At 41.3% G+C, this 20,394-nt stretch overlaps 1 protein-coding gene across 1 annotated transcript in view; it reads left to right on the top strand.

Moving 5' to 3' along the window:
- Positions 1-20,394, top strand: part of LOC122808197 (transient receptor potential cation channel subfamily V member 6-like) — a 346,314-nt gene that overhangs the window by 273,794 nt on the left and 52,126 nt on the right. The window contains exon 12 of the mRNA XM_044079164.1: positions 3,020-3,288. Within this exon, the coding sequence (XP_043935099.1) occupies positions 3,020-3,288 (269 nt within the window). The remainder of the gene's footprint in view (positions 1-3,019; positions 3,289-20,394) is intronic.

Raw genomic sequence — 20,394 nt, forward strand, 5'->3', positions numbered from 1 at the left:
TGTTTGTAATGGATTCTGTGGTTTAGGCCGTATTTTCCACTGGCCCGGGGGCTTTGAAGGATTCCACCTCAGTTTTGAGAAGTGTGAAGTTTGCTTTTGAGAAGTTCACCTTGGTTTCCTTGGCTGGGGGTGGGGACAGGATATGGATGTCCAGTGAGATTAATTTATGGTCAGATCTTACCAATGAGGGGTATACCTCTGGTATGGAACATATAGTCCCCATGTTGGTGATGATCAGGTCCAATATGTTTTCCCCTCTTGTGGGAGTGGTGACGAGTTGTTCCATAGCATTTGAGTTTATAAATTCTAGGAACTCTTGGGCGAGGGTGTTGGGGCTTGAGAAGTGCTCCCAGTCTATGTTTGGGTAGTTGAAGTCACCCAATATAACGGTGTTTGGAGAGACCTTCATATTCTCCAGTGTTCTCAGGAAAGCTGAGTGGGGTTCCTGAGTTTACAAACTGAAAGGCAGTTTTGCCCACTGTTAGTTGCACATGGATGGTCTCCGATGCTTCATGCAGTGCCACTAACCTGGAGGTGTGGGTATCTTTGATGAATATGGATACTACCCCCCTCCTTTTGTGGTTCGGTCCGAGTTTTGGGGCCGAAAAGCATGGTATGAGGTATAACCTGGTAGTGCTGGGGTGCTCTTGGGAGCCTTGAACCAGGTTTCTGTTACTGCACAGATATCTCCATACTGAGGAGAGCCTCGAGTGCATGCATCTTGAGGTTTAGACTTCTAGCGTTGAGCAGCATTACCCTTAGTTTCTTTTTCTTTGTGTTGTCTATGGAGGTGGGTTTGTCTTTTGAGCCTTGCCTAAAAAAGGCAATATGGGGGTGGCAAGAGCCTTAGCCAGTATTCGAAAGCCCAGGGTGACAGGTGCAAGCTGTCCCTAGCGAAGCAACGTGGCTTGTCGGGCGTGTCATCCCAGGCTGACAGACACTGGATCCCCTTTGAATGAGACCAATACTTTAGCCAATTGTTAAAATTGATCATTTTGTCTTTATACTGTGGCATCATTCTTGGTGAGGGTAAGATGCTACTTAAGGTCAGGGCCATACTGGCCTGGGCTACATGATCAGAGAGCTCCTCTATGTCTCTCTTCATGTAGTCCAGGGAGGTACGTCTCAGGTCATTCACACCAGCATGGACAATGACGGAGTCATATTTGTACTTGCTTTGGAGTGACCCGAGTACTTGTGTTATGTGGCAGATCCAGGCACCCGACAGGCAGCTTACAGTGACCTTCTCCTTGTTCAGCCTGGTGAGTGGGACGTCAGTGTGTCTGACAATAGAGTCACCTATTACAAGTGTATTAGGTGTGTTGTTTAGTCTTAAGGGCTGTGACTGTGTGGCACACTGACTTTGTAAACTATGTGATACGTGGGTATTGTTGTGGGGTAGCGGTTGCTTGGATGTCTGCTTTGGAGCTCTCTGCTGCTTGGGCAGATTTTTATTTAGAGCCTCCGAGTGTGTTTTTGTGTGTTTGTTTTTCTGTTGTGATAGGTCTATGTGAGACTGGATTTGTGGCGTGTGTGGTTATTTTCTCCTCCTGACTGACTGCGCCAGTATTGGGTTGAGAGAGCTCAGCCTCCAGTTTGGCTATATAGTTGCATCTCTCATATATTTGAGCTTGTTGGGAGGAGGAGAGGGTGGTCTGTGTACATAAGGCAGTTGTAACATTGCCTCAAGATTCCCAGATTCACCAGCTGGACTGGAGAGTAAACCCGAAACTGACTTTTGGACATACCAGAATAGTATAAGGAACTACTTTTTGACTGATCAAAAAGGACCAATAGGGAGCCAAGTACTTAAAGGGAGTATAAGAGGGTGTAGTGCTTTAGTTTATTAGTGCTTACTTATAAGATTACTTATACGAGCAACTGCAGGGCTTTAGAATGAAAATAGAGTGCTTACTTTGAGATTTAGAACAGTTCTAAGGGAAAAAGTGAAGAGCAGACTTTGTGGAGCCGGGAATAGTTTAAACCCGTTTAAGCAAGGAAACTGAAAGAGATAGGAATTGTCCCAGAGCGGCCAATAAGCTACTAGTTTCAGGGCTGAGACCACTCCTCCAGGGACAGATAGGCTGCTCAAAACTCCCCATTCTCACTGGTGAACAGAGAAGCTTCCTCCTATCTAAGTAAGGATATGGGCAACACAGGAAACTATACCACAGCCCGGAATTCAGCAAAACCTGAAATCTGGACTAATCTAGTTCAGCAAAGGCAGGAAAAGAGATTTTTTTTTTCCAGGAAACAGCAGAAAAACACACAGAAAACACTGTAAATGCTATAAACAGGCTAGCGCACTTTAGTGTGTGGCCTACAACAGTTATACAATACAAAAATGACTTAAATTGATATGAAACAAGTGCAAAAACTGTAAAAAGCAGAAGACAAATGCAATTTAAACTTTTTGAAGCACAGATCAGTTAGAAATTCGCTTTTTAGGTGGGAAAAGGCAGTCGGAGCAAAAAAAAAAAAAAAAACAGAGAAAAAAATACTTAAATCTGGAAAAGTCTCTCTTGGGTCTCTCTGTTGCCTGTATCACTCTGCAGGACACCATGAGGAGCTGTGCGGAGTTGTATACTGGCGCAAACCGTGCAAATGTGGGTTTTAAAGCAGGGAAACTGAAAGAGATAGGAATTGACCCAAAACGGCCAATAAGCTGCTAGTTTCAGGGCTGAGACCACTCCTCCAGGGACAGATAGGCTGCTCAAAGCTCCCCACTCTCACTGATGAACAGAGAAGCTTCCTCCTATCCATATAAGGATATGGGCAACACAGGAAACTGCACAACAGTCCGGAATTCAGCAAAACCTGAAATCTGGACTAATCTAGTTCAGCAAAGGCGGGAAAAGAGATTTTTTGTTTTGTTTGTTTTTTGTGATAGTGGGTTCAGGTTTAAGCTTCTTGAGTCATATTAGTACTGTAATATAAATTTGTCATTCATATTTTAAAGTTTACGTCTGCCAAAGATGCATAGTAGTGCTTCACTGATCTAAGTTTTATTTTCTTTTAGCCTTTCACGTAATATTTCAGACTGAGGACCCCAGTGGCATTCCACACTTCACCTCCTTCCCAATGGCACTGTACAGCACCTATGAACTGTTTGTGACCATCATTGATGGCCCATCTAACTACAATGTGAATGTGCCAGCTATGTTCATGGCTCTTTATACAGCCTTCTCTATCTTTGCCACCCTACTGATGGTCAACCTATTAATAGCCATGATGGGAGATACACACTGGCGGGTAGCGAGGGAGCGCCATGAACTTTGGAGAGCACAGGTGATGGATATATAGTGATGAATATGATTTACTGCACTGTACTGTCTATTAGTAACTGCCATGATTTACTTTTTTGTCCTTTCTGAATTAGTGAATTTCAGTAAAAAGGAGTGGAATGTGGAGAAAGGCATATTTCATTCAACAATATATATTATTTAACATGGTATGATTATTAAAAGAGAAGTGAAAATGAAACATGCATTTTAACAGCAATAACCTTTCTTGGAGATGTACATATGCATTTACCATTGTACTCCTTGATATCCTACACATTGGATACACAAGAACACTTGATGTTCGTCGTTATATCACTGTTGCAGTAGCCTAAGCTATATGGGACACTCCTCCAAGGATTAGGCAGTCAGCTTTCAAAACTTTAGGTCACCTTCCATGCACCCTAGTAACTGCCATGCACAAATGAAGCAGTATAAAACTTCAGGATTTTCTTGCCACTGGAGAGAGCATTCCTCTGACAACTTTGGGTAATCGACTGTCAGCTTGCTCTTTTACAAGACTGGGCAGATAATTTCCCATTTGAGGATTACCACCCTTAGACCAGTTCTTTCAGAAACATTCATTTATTTTTAGCCAAAATGTTATTGTCGAAGGATTGTTTTCCAGGGATTGTCACAAAAGTTTCACTTCAAAATCTTATGTTTTGTCTGAAGGTTCCCTAAGGTGAATGAATCCCTTGTATATATTAACATTTTTGTAAATAAATTTCAACATTTATTGTTAGGGCTTCCACTTTGGACTTTTAACAGACTACCCTAAAAATCAAAACTTTTACCTCTATACTTCCAATTCCTGTCAGGTTGCTTTACTTGACATCTAAGCTCTGCTAACCACTTGTCAGGCATCTTTTTTCAGCTGACAGTCTATCCTAGGTCCCTAATGGGACTCCCTAGTTTATCTTTATTTTTTTTTTTGAGAAAAGTGTACTGCTTGTACGTAGGTGTTGAGAGTCTGGGACAACTGTGCTTTGTGCTAAAAAAAATTTACATTGAAATTTATTTCCTCAGAAGGCAATACTGGTTCCTCTAGGCTTTCCTTTTGTTTTTTTTTTTCAAATATATTTTTATTGAAGTTTACAAACTTTTCAAACCTAAAAAGGAAAAACTGTAAGTCATTACAGGAAGCAGTAAAGTATAGGTGTATATATATATATATATATATATATATATATATATATATATATATATATATATATATATATAAAAAACAGTACAAAAACAATGCATTTATAAAACAGCAGTTATGTTACAGGGAAACTTACATCTTAGAGAATAATATAAGCAGTAGAGGCCCCCAATAACCTATTACAGTCAAAGTCTAGAGAAACAAATGGAAAATGACTTGGAAGGAGGAGTATATGACTGTCTTAAGAAGAATGAAAAGCGGTAAGGAGGGTATAGCCATATAAACCAACTATTTATACCATATTTACAACATGGATGCTAGAGGATAAAATAATATAACAAAATACGGTACTTGCATATTATCGCAACCACATTTGCAACTGCAATAATTTGCCATGTTTAACTCAAACTATGTCTCTTAACTTTAAAATAGTTGTGTAAAGTGTTAAGTAGTACTCTCTGATATCATTAATGGGTAAGGAAGAGGCATAAAGGTCAAATTCCTGTTTAGGGGTAGCGTCCTTTACTGATGTCAGGTCATGAATAATGCGAGCACCATGCCTACTGCTTCTCAGTGTGGTGAAGAATGACCGATTTTTATGAGGAACATTTTGTTATATGATTAATAGTCAGACTGGGAACCAAAGTTCATAGAGCAAATGAATTATGCCAAACACTGACCCCACAACAGTTGCAATAATGCAAATAAATACTAGTAACTAACGCAGCGCAGGCTTTCTCCGTAGCGCTACTTGTGGGGCATGGGTGATGAACGTTATCCTGCTTCACACGCATACTTGTGTATCTCTGAAGTTGTGTACTCAGAAATGGCCCTTACAGCAAGAACTACAGGTGCTGCTGTTGATGGTGAATGATTCCCCAGATAGGAAAATAAATGGGGAAATAAATATAATACATACATATAATGAATAAATAGGAAATAAATTTAACAGAGTTTGAAAGGCGCCGCTTCTGTTGCTCAGAACGTTATGACTGATGAATCCTAACATTACAGATGACTGCCAAGCAGCAGTCATGTGTCTACTTTGGACAAGGGCTCTACCTGCCATTATTCCTCCTCGTATGTGCCAAAAAAATGTGACCCAGTACTGTGTAACAGTTTACACCACCCTTCTTTCACTAACGCACACAGTTTGGCAGAAAACATTATAAAGTATGGCACCTGTGAAATGTGGTTGCGATAATACGCAAGTACCCAAAATACTTTGTAAAATCAAAAGTTACAGTGTGGTGATAATGTCTAATAATTATAGGGCCAGATATGAAACCGATGGAGGATTTCCTGGAATGTATTGGCCTCTAGGCTTTCCTATCTACCAGTGAAGCTTCTTTTCTGGCTATGGCATAGACCTGGGTCCCATTTAAATCTATTGATCCCTCCCTGATCTTTAAGAAGAAAGATGTTACCCAGGCAGCTTTGGCTTTCACTGTGCCTTCCTATTTGCTTCAGCCACTGGTGGGTGACTGCATTGTGTTCATCTTTTGCTCCTCAAACAACTCATCTATTTCTGTTTCTGTTTCTGTTCCTCTTTCTCCCTTGGGTGTTGCTCCTTAGGAGGGCTCTAAGGACTGGGAGACTAGCATGTCCTCTCCTCTGACTGTTCAGCTGCCCTTGTTGGGCTTCTCCTCTAAACTATCCTAAGGAACTTCCTTACTGGGAAAGGGACTTTCCTTTCAGCTGCTCTTTTTCTGGTAGGTCCCCCAGAAAAAGGAGCCAGAAAATTAAATGCATAGAGAAGACTGATTGATTAGATTTTGCAAAGGGTTTATTTAGAACCTTTCGGGCTTTTGGTACCAAATCTTCTCTTCCTTTTAAAAGGAGAGTGCTTTCCTCTCTTACAAATACTGAATTCCACTTTGAGGTGCAGGATTTAGACTGGGGATGTGTTGCTTTTATAATAGGCAGTCTGATTTCAGTGTGGAAAAAAAGAAATTTCAGAATGTCATCAAAGATCTGATTTGTTAGAGGTGGATTTTCCATAACCTGTATGTGCTTCTCCTGTGTTGCCAGCCAAAGTGGGTCTCTTTGTGATAGTTGTAATTTGCATGACTGTATAAATGCCCATGGCAAACAAATTCCTTTTTGCGAACACTACGTCATATCATGCAGTATTTCACTGTCGAAGTCAGCTTCTTCTAAAGTCATTACAGCGACTAACCCTGTGTTTTCTGACAAACTGGTAAAACCTTAACAGGTTTGGGAAGAAAGTCTATTCTTGTACCTTGACCATCATGTCAGAAACTATAACCTCTCTAAATTCTGTGCTATCTTCTTTGTCTTGGATAACCAAATTTAAACTGGGGAAATTTACACCGGATAACCAAATTTAAACTGGGGAAATTTACATCTAGCTATCACATGAGCAATACAGGTGACCCCCAGGGATGTGTGCTCTCCCCACTTCTGTTCTCCCTCTACACTAATGACTGCACCTCTAAGGACCCCTCTGTCAAACTTATTAAATACGCAGATGATGCAACTATCATCGGGCTCATCAGGAATGGTAATGAGCCTGCATACAGATGGGAGGTTGAGCAGTTGCCCCTTTGGGGCAGTCAAAATAATTTGGAACTGAACACTCTCTTAAAACTGTAGAGACGACAGTGGACTTTAGTAGTGGTACTACGATATTACCCCCCCCCCCCTTTATATTTAATACTGCTGTGTCAGTTGTGGAATCCTTTAAGTTTTTAGGATGTGTAATCTCCCGGGACTTGAAGTGGGAGATCAATGTGTAGGGTGCATCATAAAAAAAGGCACAAAGGCAAATGTTCTTTGTGATAACTGAGGAAGTTCAACCTCCCACAGGAACTGTTGATTCAGTTTTATGCAGCAGTCACCGAGTCTGTTCTTAGCTCATCCATAATAGTGTGGTTTGGATCTCTGTCTAAACATGACAAAAATAGTATACATCGAATAGTCAGGTCTGCTGAAAATATCATTGGTGCTAGTTTGCCCTCCTTACAGGGCCTGTACTATTCCAGAATCATGAAAAGGGCAGGGAAAATCATCACCAACCCTTCACATCCAGGCCATCTTTTTGAACTATTAACATCAACTGGGCAATCTAAACAGCCTATACTCTATCTGAAAAGCTCAGCACTTGCTCCTAAAGCATTTCTTATACAGGTAAAGCACTCTTAAACAAAAGAAAGTACTTCATTCACCTAAATTCCCTTGAGTACCCATTTTCCTATAGGTCCCTTCTGACTCAGTTACACAGCAATCTTTTTCACTATTTCTAGCATGTCGAAGGGTCAGTTGCTGGCATCCTCTCCTGTTCAGCTGGTGAATCTGGGAATCTTGAGGCAATGTTACAATTGCCTCATGTACACAGACAACCCTCTCCTCCTCCCAACAAATACAAATATATGCGAGAGATGCAACTATATAGCCAAACTGGAGGCTGAGCTCTCTCAATTCAGTACTGGCAAGACCAGTCAGGAGGAGAAGGTAACCACGCACACCACAAACCCAGTCTCACATAGAACTATCACAACTGCAAACCAAACACATAAACACACAAAAACATACTCGGAGGCGCTGATTAAAAATATACCAAAACAACAGAGGCCTCCAAAGCAGACACCCAAGCAACCACCACCTCAAGACATAGCACATGCAACAACATAGTTCACAAAGTCAGTGTGCTAAACAGTCACAGCCCTTAAGGCCAAACAACATGCCAGACACTTGTAATAGGTGACTCCATAGTCAGGCACACTGACGTCCCGCTCACCAGACTGAACAAGGAAAAGGTCACAGTAAGCTGTCTGTCAGGAGCTAGAATCCGCCACATAACACAAGCACTCAGGACACTCCACAGCAAGTACAAATATGACTCAGTCATTGTACATGCCGGTGTGAACGACCTGAGACGTACCTCCCTGGACTACATGAAAAGAGACATAGAGGAGCTCTCTGATTATGTAGCCCAGGCTGGTATGACCCTGACCCTGAGCAGCATCTTACCCTCACCAAGAATGATGCCACAGTACAAAGACAAAATGATCAGTTTTAACAATTGGCTTAATTACTGGTGAGGGGATCCAATGTCTGTCTGCTTGGGATGACATGCTTGACCAGCCACGCTGCTTCGCAAGGGATGGCTTGCACCTGTCACCCCTGGGCTTCCAGATATTGGCCAAGGCTCTTGCCACCCCCATAGTGCCTTTTTTAGGCAAGGCTCAAATGACAAACTTACCTCCCTAGAAAACACAAGTGGAAAAAAACTAAGGGTAATGCTGCTCAATGCCAGAAGTCTAAACCTCAAGATGCATGCCCTCGAAGCCCTCCTCAGTATGGAGAACATCGATGTCTGTGCAGTGACTGAAACCTGGTTCAAGGCTCCTGAGAGCATCCCAGCACTATCAGGTTTTACCTCATATCATGCTTTCCGGCCCCAAAACATGGACCGAACCACAAAAGGAGGGGGAGTATCCATATTCATCAAAGATACCCACACCTCCAGGTTAGTGGCAACGCACGAAGCATCAGAGACCATCCATGTGCAACTAACCATAGGCAAAACTGCCTTACAGTTTGTAGCATGCTACAGACCACCCTCTCAAACTCAGGAACCCCACACATCCTTCCTGAAGACACTGGAGAGTATGAATGTCTCTCCAAATACCATCATATTGGGAGACTTCAACTACCCAAACATAGACTGGGAACATTACTCAAGCCCCAACACCCTAGCCCAAAGGTTCCTAGAATTCATAAACTCAAATGCAACGGAACAACTAGTCACCATTCCCACAAGAGGAGACAATATACTAGACCTGATAATCACAAACATGGGGACAAAATGCTCCACACCGGAAGTATATCCCTCTTTGGTAAGATCAGACCATAAATTAATCTCACTGGAAATCCACATCCCGCCCCCACCCCCTGCACAAAAGACCACAGTGAAGAACTTCTCAAAAGCCAACTTCACACTTCTTAAGACTGAAGTGGTATCCTTCAAGATCCCTGGGCCAGTGGAAACCACAACCCACACTGCTGAATCCTTTGCAAATGCCTTCTACGGGCACCTTAAAGAATGCATGGATCATGCAATCCCAGATAAAACCAAGACCCATTCCCCCAAAGGCAGGCGCCCAGTCTGGTGGACCCCAGCCATAAACAAACTTTACAACAGGAGAAGGAAGCTACTACATGACAGAGCAAAATCCCTAAAAGGGAAGGCATCTCTGATCAGTACTAGCAAAAAACTACGATCACTCATAAAATCATCCAAGGCCAACTTTGAGAGAAAAATCGCAAAAGACACAAAAGACAATCACAAGGCCTTCTTTAGCTATGTTAGAAACCTGGGTGGAAACTCCCAGATATGCTCAGAGTTAGTCCAAAATGACACAAAATACACTGAACCCACTGATATTGCCAACATTCTGGCAGACAGGTTCAGTGCAAATTTCTCCTCCCCCCCAAAAGGAGAAATAACTATCCCAGCTGAGTGTAGCCTCCCTAACATCTCAGATGCCCAGGTGAGAGCCGTCCTCTCTAAAGCTAAAAACACAGCATCAATGGGACCGGACGGTGTCCCGGGCTGTGTGCTACATGAACTCCAAGAGGTACTAAACCCACACATAAGGCTGCTGTTTAATCTTAGCCTTACTACAGGATACGTACCCAAAGAATGGCATACGGCAACAGTGGTCCCACTTCACAAAGGCGGTGCTTCTACGGACCCTGGAAATTACCGCCCCATAAGCTTGATGAGCCTGGTCTGCAAAGCTATGGAGAGGATCATTATGGAACTCATAAACAAAGACATTGGGGACCTACTGACATTGGATCCTACCCAATTTGGCTTTGTCAAGGGCAGATCCTGCCTTTTGAACTTGGTCTACTTTTTTGAAACAGTCACTAAGGCCATTGATGAGGGTAAGGCAGTTCACACAGCCTACCTTGACCTTGCAAAAGCCTTTGACACAATACCCCACTCAGGCATCATAGACAAACTCACCAGCTTAAATGTAAACCCATATGTCACAAGATGGGTTGCAAACTGGCTCAAGGACAGAACCCACAGGGTCAGAGTTGCTGGAGCTATGTCAGACTCTAAGCCAGTCACAAGCGGTGTCCCACAGGGCTCAGTCCTGGGACCCCTCTTGTTCGGCATTTATTTTTCCGAGGTACAGACAAACATAGGAGGATTGTGGCTGACAAAGTTCGCAGATGACTGCAAACTGGGCGCCATAATTGATACTCCAGCGGACACAAACATCTTTCAGAGAGGCCTCATAGAAACAGATAATTGGTGCCAGAGCCATGGCCTTAAGCTGAATGCCAAAAAATGTATAGTCATACCCTTTGGGAAAAACAAGGTACCCACAAATTACCACATAGGTGGTAATCCATTAAGTATGGAAGAGGTAATCGGGGACCTAGGGACCCAGGTTGACAGTAACCTCTCATTTGACACTCACATTGCCAAAGTGGTTAGGAAGACCTTCTATATTGCCCACCTTATCATGAAGGGTTTCACATCTAGATCAAGAGAGGTCATTGTGCCCCTGTACTCGTCTCTTATCAGGCCAATGACAATGCCCCATTTGGGATGTATCTTACCCGACACCTGCAGCAGTTGGAAAGACCCCAAAAGTTCCTCACCAAGAGGATAAAGGGTCTTAAACATATGTCATATGCTGCCCGACTGAAAAAACTCCAGCTCTATTCAGTCGCATACCGCCTTCTCAGAGGTGATCTGTGCCTGACGTACAAGGCCATGTCCAATCCAGAATTAATGGACATGCTCCACCTCATAAAATCCAAATCCACCAGAGCCACGAGAGCAAGAGACTTAAACCTCAACACAGATATAAATAGGACGTGCTGGAGGGACAGATTCATCACCCAGAGACTCCCTACACTATGGAACAGAATCCCAGTCCATGTGAGGCAGAGCCCCTCACTGACTCTGTTCAAGAGAAACTTGATGAGTGGATGGGAGATCGTAGGTTTACCCAGGGAATCATCTCTGTGTCACTGCTGGACAGAGGCACAGCAAACTAATGGGTATAGTATTCTCATCCTAAGGGGTGGTGAAAGCCACACACACTCTGGCTAGGCTTATAAATGCCCTAGGGCAGATAGCCTAGTACGAACCTATGAACCTATAATACTCACTAAAATGAGCAGATGTAAGAACAGATTTTTTTCCACAGGCCATCAAGTTCATAAACAGTTAATTCAGCTTATTAGGTTGGGGTATTCTTTTTCGCAAGTCTTGGAGGATTCTGCAGTATTGTTTACATATTGTTATACTTGTTTCTTTTAGAGTGCATTTCAGTATTTCTTGCACTGAGTTGCACTTTATATGTATATTTACTTTTTTTTCTTGTTCTTAATAGTTGCATGTATGTCATTTGTCCTGTTCTAAATAATTGTATGCATGTCGTTTATGTAATTCATACTTGGAGGATCACTGAAACCGGAGTCAAATTCCTTGTATGAGTGCATACTTGGCCAGTAAATGTGATTCTGATTATGACACTGCTGATGGTGTATTTAGTGCATGACAAGGCTGTACAAGCTGAAATTCTGAATTCTCCTCTTGATAAAGAAGTGTTATTTGGACTACTCTCTGATGTGGTCCTTAAAAGGGTTTATAAAAATGGGAAGTTAATTCAGATTACCCAGAAAATACAACCAAAAAGTTTTCTTCCAGGAAATGGAAGAGTTTCTCAAAAAGGCATCGCAAACAAAAGTTCAGAAAAAGAGTGGCAGGAAGGTTCAAGAACAAAGGAGGGTCCCCCAAAACCGCGGACAAGCTAAGAAAATGGACTGAATATTTGCCTCTCGTGCTTTTGTCCCTCCCCACACTGGCAATCTTGTAAGGCTGTCTTAGCGTCTAGGCCTTCGCCTTCCTTTTTGGTGACCCACAAAATCAGACTCTTGTTCTCAGAATCATTCAAAAAAGGATACAACTAGCAGCTGATTACCTTCCTTTCTTCAAAGGGATTCCTCGACATCCACCAAATTAGACATCATTCTTCCCTCCCATTCTAGCTCAGATGCTGTCTCAGGGGGTGATAGAGAATCTGTTCTTTCAAACCCAAGAGGGAACATTTTTTATTCAAAGATTTTTTGGTGACAAAAAAGGTACCTGGCAGCCTGTCCTACACCTTTCTTTTCTAAACCTTCACATCAAAATCCAAAAAGTGTGTCCTTCAACCCTCTCAGGATCTTGTATTCCTAGGGTGCCACTTAGATGCTGTCTCTGCGACAGCATTTCTACCTCAGAATAAATTATAGCATCTACTTTCTTACTTCCAATCTCTTCTTTCCTTAAAACTGACCTCTTCAAAAGAGATTGAGAGCCCCGGTCACATGACTTAAACCATACAAATGATTCCTTTTGCTGGACTCCACATGAAGAATATTCAGTGGTACCTCAAATCAATCTTGGCACAGCATTGCCATCGCTACACTTTGTAGTTCTTCTCTTGCCTTTCTTAAAAAAGGAACTTTTTTGGTGGATTGACTAGATGTCACATAGTCCTGTGGTGCTGTTCCTCATCCTTTCTTCCATTGAGGAGCTCTCCATCATTGCTTCAAACCTGGCTTGGAGAGCACATTCCAAGAACATGAGAGTCCAGGACATGTGGTTAGTTCATGGCAGGAGATATTACATAAATGTCAATAAGATGAAGGCTCTGATCACAGTCCTGCAATCTTTGCATCAACTTTGGTCTCCAGGAACCTTTTGATTTCTCACAGACAGCACCATAGTAATGCAGTCAACAAGTAAGGATGGGTAAATTGTCATTATCAGTGCAGGTTAGCTATGACCATCTGGTAGATAGTTATACAGCACAATCTCTCCATCAGGCAGTTTACATCCCCCTCAGAAATGAGTACATTTGCAGATTACTTGAACAGATCCAGCACAGACCACAGCTGATGGATTTTGCACAGAGAGGTCATCCTGCAATTGTTCCATCATTTGGGGTACTCCCCAAATAGATTTGTTTGTCTGCAACCTGAACAGGTAGCACAGACTGTTCTGTTCCAGAACTCCATGCCTAGAGGCTTGGGAAATGGATGAGATAATCTCATGGAAATGGAAATTACTTTATGCATTCCCTCCCTCTCATCTGACTCCCTAGGTTCTAAAAATCAAGAAAACCAAACCAAAATGGCATTGATAACCCTATTTTAACCCAAACAACACTGGTTCTTTCTTTGTTGGACTTGCACAACAGAAGGGCCCTCTCATCCATCCAAAAATGCAAACCTTAAGCCTAACAGTTTTGGTGATGTTTTTTTTTTTTTTTTTTTTTTTTTTTTTCCACAGGATGTGCTACCGGTATTACAGGAGTCTAGAAAACTACTGATGCTTATATTTCCAAATAAAAATAGTGCCAAATAAGATCAAGACCCATATCAAATGGGCATTTTTACCATTCTTTGTCTGTGAGATGCTCAGTGCTGGGCTGTCATACTATTCTGTGAAAGCTCATTTGTCAGCCATCTCCACCTGTTTATCCATGGATGTTTTTCCTTAATCACCTTTGCAGTATTCCTTACTATAGGGATATCCTGCCAAGGGTATCTGAACCATCTGGACAGAATATCAGTGCATTGATCCTTCAATGTGCCGTACATCAGACGCATGTCCTATGTCCAAAAGTGTGAATTATGTAAGTGATGTATTAGTGCCAAACCCTCGGAGCTTATTTGCCGCCATACTGAACACAGCATTTCTGTTTTGGTCTGTAGATCGTACTCCTAGGTGCAGACTACCAAGTCTTGGGCAAATAAGTACCCCATTGAGGATTCTTCCTTTTCCTTTATCTCTGTTTTATTGTAAGCACATGTCACTCAGAAGGGGGGACATGATTGTGGGAAGCAGTCTCCCAATAATGACAGACACAAAATTGCTTTTTTTGTTTAGGTGCGGAACACAATCATAGCAAATGTTTTATTAGCCTTATCTTCATTCCTAAGACCCTGTACAGCCATCTTTCCTCACTCTTGGTCTGTGTTGAAAATCAGCACCTTAATCTTCTTACTCAAGGAACCATGGCCTCAGAATGTTCCCGCCCAGGTGTCTAGGCTTCTTTAAAGACATTAAAAATGATAAACTGGCGACTTTTATTGAAATCTACATTGCGTCTTATGAGGAAGACTGTGGTCCACCTGCTTCATATATACCTGCTTTTGCTGTTGCAACCCCATTGGAGCCTGACATGGGACATACTGTTCACATGCCCTCTGAGGTTAAGCTGACATCCATTGAGGGGTGAGTAGGAAGAGTATAATCTGATAATTTTGGAAGGAAGTAGGGGGATTCTACAAATTCTTGTTTGGAAAGTCCTGGGTTCTTTAATAATGGTACGTTGGGGCTCAGAACCTCTGAGATTTGTTAGCATGGACATAAAAAAAAAAAAAACAGGAAACCAAGCATATTGCTGTTATTGTTAAGGACCTCAGAACAAATGACAAGACTTTACCCAAGATCTTTTTAAAGCCCTGATGGCTTTGAAGCCTCATTATGGGTTGTCAGTTCCTTCTCTTATAGGTATTTATTCTTCCATTCCTATAAAAAGGAGTAGACAGACTGTTTCTTCTAATAAAAAAGATTTAAGATTTTGGTTAAGAATTTTTAACTACTACTTCCCAGATTAATTTGCCAGTTGCAGTGGGTTCTGATAAGGAGGATACTCTTTCCCTGATTCCTCAGTCAAGGATCTTTCTTTTCGGGTACTATCCTTAAAATTATTCAACACTATAGTGAGCAAGTTCTCAGATGTCTGACATTCATAAGAGGTATTATGACCTCTTTCGGATGGATTCCCCATGACTTTCTGCAGTACATCTTGTTTTTTAAGCCTAGACACTTGTAGGTAGACTTTTCAGACTTCTGAGTCTCAACCTTCTGCTCCTAAAAACACAGACCAGTTTTGTACAGTTCTTTAGTTTATTTATAAGAATCCCTCTTCAGATTCCTCTGTCATTTCTGTCTCAGCTGACAAGTCCTCTAAACTACTTGCTTATCCTAAAGTCTTGCCAACAGATAAAGATAGCAGAGCCATGGATAGATATGGAAAGAAAATATAAACCTCTGACACTGGCCTTTAGCGCCATCAACTATCAGATGCAGATGACCAGAATGTGCTTCCTTGTCTTTCCAAACTGGGGAAGTCTTAGCTGATATGACTGATTCCGATAACAAGACCTCAGCCTTTTATATGTGTGTGTGTGTGTGTGTGTGTGTGTGTGTGTGTGTGTATGTATATATATATATATATATATATATATATATATATATATATATATATATATATATATATATATATATATATATATGAGACCCCACATTATGTAATGTTTAAAGTTTTTTTTTTTTTTATTTTGGAACAGCGATTTTTTTCCCTTGGAAAAAAATCTCTGTTTTGATGTTGTAAGCTTTCGCTTACATGGGGTCGATTGTGTTGTTCGCTCCTTTGAGTGTGCGATATAATATAGACCCCAAGCTTTGACTTCAGCTGTTCAAGCCCTGCGTTACCTTTAATTTACAGGACTACTCAGGGTCTTTACAGACAACATAGTACATATGCAAGGGGGACAAAGTCTTATCACCTTTGCATGATGTTTGCTCTCATAGCTAGGGAACTGATTCTTCAGGCAATCTGTAGTTCCTCAAAAAAAGAAGTTATCCCAAAGGATAGCCGTCCTGCCAAAGACAAGGGTTGTATTATTCACCCTCATCCTCTCACCATACAATCTCTCTGGGTGATTGGGCTATTCCTTTCTGGCACCATTTTTCTAAGGAAATGGCTCAGGTTTTGCATTAGACAAGAAAGTCCCCTCCTAGAAAATCTTATTTAGCTAAGTGCAAGAAATTTTCTTCTTTGTGTCAAAACAGTGAGCAGGACCCACTTTCATATTTTGGTTTTGTGTGTGTGTGTGTGTGTGTGTGTGTGTGTGTGTGTGTGTGTGTGTGTGTGTGTGTGTGTGTGTGTGTGTGTGTATGATTTTTGACTCTTATTTTGTTCTCTTCCTCATAAATGTTGTAGTTTTCTGGCATATCATTGTGTATTGAAATCATTAAGTAGTGACAGATATTTGAATTTCAAACTTCTTATTCTTCAGAAAATGCATGCTAATGTTATACCTGGTGTTACTGCATATAAGCTCTCAACTGTTGCTGATTATCCATCATATTTTGATCTGTTCCTCTTAAAGCTTACTAGTTTGTTTTTCCTGGCAATCACTGAAGACTGCAGATGCAATAGACTTCAAAAAAGGAAAATAAAAAGGGGGAAAAAAAAAACAAAAACAAAGCATGCAATTCTATCAAGTTTCTAACTCCATAGAGGCAATAGGTATCCCTGATTTTGGTTCATTGTCCACCCTTATTTTTAGGTTTGTCACTGATGTTTGAGATAAAAGATTGAAATGTATAGGATGGTTGCATACTATCCTGACAGCAGTGAGCTGTGAAGAAAGATTCCTGTTTGTCAGATTTTATGCATTTATTTATACATTAATTTGGCGCAGCCAAGTGCCTGAGGTATATAGTGACAGCCCTTGAAGTGACTAGTTGATGGTCACATCTGTGTGTGCATGTTTAGGGAGTTGAAATAAATTACTGTTATTTTATTACGTTCTAGTATCTGAGGTATATACATTCAAAGTTGGCTTTAATTGCTGGATGTAGGGGGTTTCTGTTGATGAAAGTAATAGACACTTTTGTCATTCATTCAAGTTAAGCAGTCATTAACCTCAGCTTTGCAGTGGGAATATGCATTTCTTTGAAGTTAGCTAGTGGCTTTTTTGAGACAGTTCGCTATCTGAGATGTGCATGTTCAGTAAAGTGGTGGTAAATGAATGTGAGGATTGCCTGTGATCAAATGGCTGAATGTGCATAGTATAGGGGTTAGAGTGCATTTAAAGTATGACCAGCTTGATCCTTTTTTTCACTTTGTATCACAGTTAAACATCAGCATTGTACTCTGTGTCTGTCTCTGGCTATCTGGGCAGGAGTTTTACATTGAGTAGCATCACCATTTAACTGCATTTTTTTCTCTGCTTGAGTTTTTCATTATTCCTTCTGTGTGGAATATGAATGTACTCCCTATCCCTGTGTTGAGTATGAATGTTCTCCCTGCCTCTGTGTGGGTTTTATCCAGGTGATTGGATTTCTTGTCCTAGACTCTCAGCTGTGTAGTGTATGCTACTGGCCATTTGAACTTTTGCTTTTATCATCATCTGACCACAGAATACAACTCTCTGGAGAGGCAGGAAGGTGGGCACTCTTCCCAGGCAATCCTTGCATTTGTCTTCTAAGGTTATTGGAGGCATATGTTTGGTTAGTTTTGAATATTAAGATTTAGTCGCAACTTATTTTCATTGAAAAAAATAAGACTGAACTTTTCCCCTTATTTGTATTTTTTTGTTCATGCCATCATTAATTCAAAACATTGTAAAAAAATCTCTTTAAGATGTACCTCGAAGCATTTGGAACCCTATCAGCCACCACATCCCCAGATTAATTCAGCTGCATTCTCCAGAGTTAATGTAGCAGAATCTTGACCAGTTAGGGTAAGTTAAAAGCATGGGGTGAGCTACAAAGTAAGACAACTTGTGAAAAAAGCAAGAAATAAGTAATATGTCTGAATAGTGTGGGTCCAGAATGTGGGGAAAACGGGAGGGGGTGCAGTTGAAGTGCTGCTGGGGGGACTAGTGTACAACAGGGGAGCCCATGAAGTCTTTTGTCTAGGGCTGCCTTTTACCTATGGCTGGCTGCAGACATATGAGATGTATATAGAGCCCCACCCTTTCTGATGCTTCCTGCAGCTCCCCCTTACTTTGAGGTTACCAGACATTAATGAAAGTAAAACTAATGATCTGGGTAGCTCCATTTTTCATCAGTGGTCACTTTCTTTCTAGTGCTTGCATGTTCTTATTGTATTTGTGTGTGTTGTGTTTTGTATTATTTTTCTGTTACTTCTGAAAACATGCTGGTAGATTGGTTATTGTAAAAGTGTCCGTATATTAAATTATCTTTGCCCATGTAGACTGGCTGAAACGGGTGCATGATGTCCAGCTGATGCACCCAGCTAACAGAGGAATAAAAAAAAAATATTAAATTTATTTCTACATTTTAGCTGGATTGTTTGGGAATTCAGGTTTCAGATATCCCTGCGCTGTGAATGCCACTAAGGGATCAGACTTTTTACGTAAATCAGTAGACTGCTAAAGCCTAATTTTTTTGTTCCAGATCATCAAGGTTGCAGTTTTCTAGGGATTTCTCATTTCCCTTAAGATGCAGCAACCTCCAAATCTGTAAATGAAGTGGGAGGTATAGGTCTGAATCTCCTCACATTGGGGGGGGGGGGTTGCTCCTTCAATATTTTTTTTTGCTTTTTGTTTGCTTCAAATGGTGTTCACATTTGAATGAGATTGCTTTTTTTTATTGAAGTTTTGTGCTGATCACAAAACAGTTGATATGCTGTCATAGAACCTTATTTCTCTGGTCATTTGGATACATGCTTTTAATATGTTTTCAGCATTTAGAGGCAGTAAACAATAAAGAGAAAAGTGGTTGTGTGATTAGTTGAATGAAAGCATTTTTTTCATAATTACTACTTTCATGTTTTTTTGTTAGGAAAGTGGAGATTAGTGGTGTGCGCGTCTATTTACTGTTGTTTTTACTAATTGTCTATGTAACCTTTTTACTATTTGTGTGGATGTTGTTTGGGATGATGATCTTCATGTTTCACTGTTGCAGTCATCACATTTGGGTTATCTGCTTGCAGGTCGCCCTCAGTCGGCCTGATTATCAAAGTCTTGGGTCCTGCATCAGTTGCTGTCTCATCTTCCAGCCATCACTTCAGCAAGAAGGGTGTCTGAATTACAAGCCCTCATGGCAGTGGAGCCTTTCATCATCTTTCATGTGGACAGGGTGTCCTTTGCCAACCTTCTTTTCTAATCCACAGAACAAAGGGGAATGAATACTGCACTCCTTGGACATGCACAGACAACTTGGATTTTACTTGGACAGGACTAAGCTTCTCAGGAAATCTGAACAGCTGCTGGTGGCATTTGCTGCAAGGGCAGAGGGAAGGCCATTTTAAAGCAAACCATTTCTAAGTGGATAGGCCATTGCATTCATTTCTGCTATAAGCACCATGGAAAACCTACCCCACAGGGGATAAGACCACATTCAACCAGGGCTGCATCTACCTCTACAGCCTTTCTCAGTGGGGTCCCTACCAGGGACATTCTAGAAGCTGCTACCTGGAGTTCTGTACATACCTTCACCAAGCATTACCACTTAACATTTTTTTCTAAATCCAGAGCTGGCTTTGCCACTGCAGTCTTGTAGGGCCTTTTAGCTGGTCCAAATGCTATCTAATTGCCTTCTCCCATCCTTAACTTTGGGAATCTACCCACATGTGATGACTGCAACAGTGAAACACAAAAAACATAGTACAGTTGTGTACACTTAACATAAATGTAGATGTTCAAGTGTATTCACCTTTGCAGTCCTGGTTGCCCTCCCTCCAGCCCCTGACTTCTATTGACTATACCTCTATTCTTGTTTACTATGCTTAAAGCTTTTTGGTGTATTTGCTTTTTTGTTGGAGGTTTAACCTTGTATATAATTGCTTCCCATTATGGGGGCGCCTGACATTTGGGACAAGAAAAAACTGATGTAATGGAGTTGGCTGCATGCTTTATACACCTGACGTCATGGAAGATGAGACTGCAACCGACGCAGGACCCAAGACTTGATAATTAGGCCGACTGAGGGCTACCTGCAAGAAGATAACCCAAATGTGATGACTGCAACAGTGAATGCACTCGAACATCTACATTTATGGTAAGTGTACACAACTGTATATTTCGCAGACACCTTAAAGTTTATGGACAGCAGCTGGGTTTTAAGGCCTATGTTTCTAAAGCATAGCCGCATAATCC

The sequence above is a fragment of the Protopterus annectens genome, chromosome 8.part0, assembly GCF_019279795.1.
Source record: "Protopterus annectens isolate FY-2018-M chromosome 8.part0, PAN1.0, whole genome shotgun sequence".
NCBI classification, from domain to species: domain Eukaryota; kingdom Metazoa; phylum Chordata; order Ceratodontiformes; family Protopteridae; genus Protopterus; species Protopterus annectens.